At 50.4% G+C, this 3,245-nt stretch overlaps 1 protein-coding gene across 1 annotated transcript in view; it reads right to left on the reverse strand.

Moving 5' to 3' along the window:
* THEGL (theg spermatid protein like) overlaps positions 1 to 2,254 on the reverse strand; it is a 48,211-nt gene extending 45,957 nt beyond the window's left edge. The window contains 2 exon segments of the mRNA XM_023758304.1: positions 1,687 to 2,080; positions 2,141 to 2,254. Coding sequence (XP_023614072.1) covers positions 1,687 to 2,080; positions 2,141 to 2,254 — 508 coding nt within the window.
* Positions 2,255 to 3,245: the final 991 nt, after the last annotated feature.

Raw genomic sequence — 3,245 nt, forward strand, 5'->3', positions numbered from 1 at the left:
GGATGAACCATTGAATTTGGCAAGCAGAGGTCATTGTCGACTTCAACAAGAGCCACTTCCGCTAAATAAAGGAGATGAAAGCTTCAGGGTGTTCTCAAGAAAATGGGAAGAGAGGCTATGGAAATAATGACTTATAGACAACTATTTTGAGAAATTTTTCTCTAAAGAAGTGGTACCTGGAGCGGTACATGGGGTTAAGGGAAGTTTGTTTTGTTTTGTTTTTCTGCTTAAGATAGGAGTTATTACTGCATGTGCATGTGCTGATGGGAATGATCCAGTAGAGAGAGGAATAAAATGATGCAGGAGAGAGAAGGCTAATTTTAGGAGAAAGGCAGCTTAAAGTTGGATGGGATGGGATCCAACTTACAGGTTGGGAGATTGGCCTTGAATAGGAACAAAGACAGTTCATCCATTATTAACAGGAGAAAAGCTAGAGTGCATAGACAGGTGCTGGTAGTTTGATAGCTTCTGTGTTGGAAAATGAGCTGACTAGGGACATGCAGTATGATTGCCAAGCAGCACCGAGAGCCTACCTCTAAGTTCGAGATCATGAATTTCAAGATCAGAATAGTTGTTTTTTTGTTGTCATCATCTGTTTTTCCAAGTGCAGACAAGAATTGGCAAGGGAGTTAAGGATATTTGCAAAGGAATAAGTAATTCCATTGGTGGACCATGGAGTATAAAATGATATATGTCTCTCCTTCAAGATCTTCAGCTGTTTGAGAGTCAAAGGTATGAAGGATGGAGGAGTGAGAAGTAACTAGGTGAATAAAGTGGGTTTGCTAGGTAGTGCCAAGTGACCACGTGAGATTAGTGGTCATGAAACGGAAATAGAAGCACACAATATGATTATGGAATTTCGTACAGCAGTAGTCACCTGCTCAGGTGTAGGCAGAAGGTGGGTGGTTGGGGTTAACCAGGGTTGGGGTTTTGCCAGGAGAAGTATGGTGGTTTGCCAAAGAGCCAGTGGGGTGGTAGATTATGTGAGCAACTGGAACAATAGGCCATAAAATCCAGGCTGATAAAGAGGAGTCAAGAAGAATATGAGATTTAATTGCTTTGGGTGGGGTCATCATCGAGAGGTCAGAAGTGAGCTGGTGTGATCAGAGCAAAGGATGCTCACACCCAAGTCCCATCAGCCCTGCTACCCTGTGAACTTGGTGAGGACTGAGCATATAGTAAGCATTTACTTGGTAAATGTACTCTTTGACTACTTGCTCCGTGAGTATTTTGTTACTACAACTTTCACAATATAATAGCTAAGCATTTCTTGATTGTCACCATGTGCCAAACACTGACAAAAATATCCTCTCTTTAATGATCCCTCTATAGCTGGGGAGAAACATAATGATGAAATACAAATTCTCAAGTGCTATAACAGAGGTTATGTTCAAAGGGGCAACCCAGAGGAATGCAGTAACTAACTGTAGAGAAGAATTACGAAGGGCTTCAAAAAGAAGCAAGGATGGATAATCAAGACAGCTAGGAGGTCATCAGGTGGAGGGAGCAGAGACAAGCGATTCCGTTTCTCTGGGGACTAGTCTCAATTTCCCCCCAGGAACAGAAGTAGGTGGATGGCACAAAAGTCATCTTCCTTTAAAACAAAAGGAGCGTTCAAATTTCCAGGACCCCCCGTTTTAGGTTTGGCCGAGTTGCTCAGTGCCTTGGAGGGGCCCCCACACCTACCGCTCGGGTAAGTCAGGGAAGTCGGCGGCAGGTTTCTGGTCCCCGGAGTCGGAGCGATCCTCAAGGCGGCGCCGTGGGGCAGCTCAGCTTTGTGGGCCTTGCGGGAGCCCTTGGACTTAGGGGGCACACGGAGCTTTGGGGGCTCCTGGGGCTCGTAGGGCTCGTAGTGGTAAGGCTCGTAGGGGTCAGAGGGTTCGTCGTTGTCGTAGGGTTCGTAGGCTTCAAAGGGCCCACAGTATTTGTGGGGTTCACAGAGAATGTATGGCTCATAGGACTCGGAGGGCTCGGGGATCTCCTCGCTCTCCTCTAGCTGGCCTTGCTCGTCGGCTGCCTCCGTCACCTTGGGCTCCGGCTCGGGCTCCGGCTCCGTCCCCGGCTCCGGCTCCGGCTCCGGCTCCGTCCCCGGCTCCGGCTCGGTCCCCGGCTCCGTCCCCGGCTCCTGTTCGTCAAGCGCGGTCAGGAGGCCTTCTACTAAGGGTGCCTGGGAAGCTTTCGAGCTAGCGGATATTTCTGTCGTATCATGCCCATCGGATAGCTCCGATGAACCCAAAAACTCTTGGTTCTTCATGGGGGCCCAGGAAGCTCCGGTTGCGCGGGGCGCCGGCCCTAGCTGGGTCGCTGTTGGCCTGGACGCGATGGCGGAAGGATGAGTTACCGCCAGCGGCGCCCTGCCCCAGCCCACCCGCCGCAGAGGCCGGTGGGGGAGCCCCGTCCCCGCCCCCTCCCTGCAGGTTCTCTGGTTGCCAAGGCGACATGACGCACCCCAGGGGCCCACAAGCACGCTCCACCCTAGAGACAGAAGCCAGAGACCCGTGTGTGCCAGAATCAGCGCTGCTGACCAGCCGTTCTGTGTGTCAAGGGCGAGTACAGTGGGGCCTTGACTTACGAGTTCAATTCGTTCGAGACCGAGCTTGTTAAGGAGCTCGTTAAGGAGCTCGTTAACTCAAATTACTCTATCAACTCAATGCAAAAAATCGGAGAGACAGCTGGCATCTCAAAAAACTCATTAGTCGGGACACTCGTAAGTCAAGGCCCCACTGTACTTCGTTTGCTCCGGTTGCGGAAACCCTGTTGCAGAACGTACCAGCTTCCAGACCAGTTACAGCGCCACTCAGACAGCCGAGCCAAGTCTCTGTTAGGTTCCCTGGCACAGGTCCTCCGTAGGCACGGCACGGAGGGGATGCTGAGATTGACAGTCCAGGCCATCTCTCTCTCTCTCTCTCTCTCTCTCTCTCTCTCTCTCTCTCTCTCTCTCTCCTCTCTCGATTCTGCAATGCCTTCCAGATGGGTGTTCTGAGTTGGCCGACCTCCAATCAGGACACTCCAAACCAGTGGTTCTCAACCTTCTGGCCCTTTAAATACAGTTCCTTATGTTGCAACCCAACCATAAAATCATTTCGTTGCTACTTCATAACTGTAATGTTGCTACTGTTATGAATCGTAATGTAAATATCTGCTATGCAGGATGGTCTTAGGCGACCCCTGTGAAAGGGTCGTTGGACCGCCAAAGGGGTCGCGACCCACAGGTTGAGAACCGCTGCTCCAAACTGTTTATTTTA

The sequence above is a fragment of the Myotis lucifugus genome, unplaced genomic scaffold (assembly GCF_000147115.1).
Source record: "Myotis lucifugus unplaced genomic scaffold, Myoluc2.0 scaffold_127, whole genome shotgun sequence".
In the NCBI taxonomy this organism is placed as follows: domain Eukaryota; kingdom Metazoa; phylum Chordata; class Mammalia; order Chiroptera; family Vespertilionidae; genus Myotis; species Myotis lucifugus.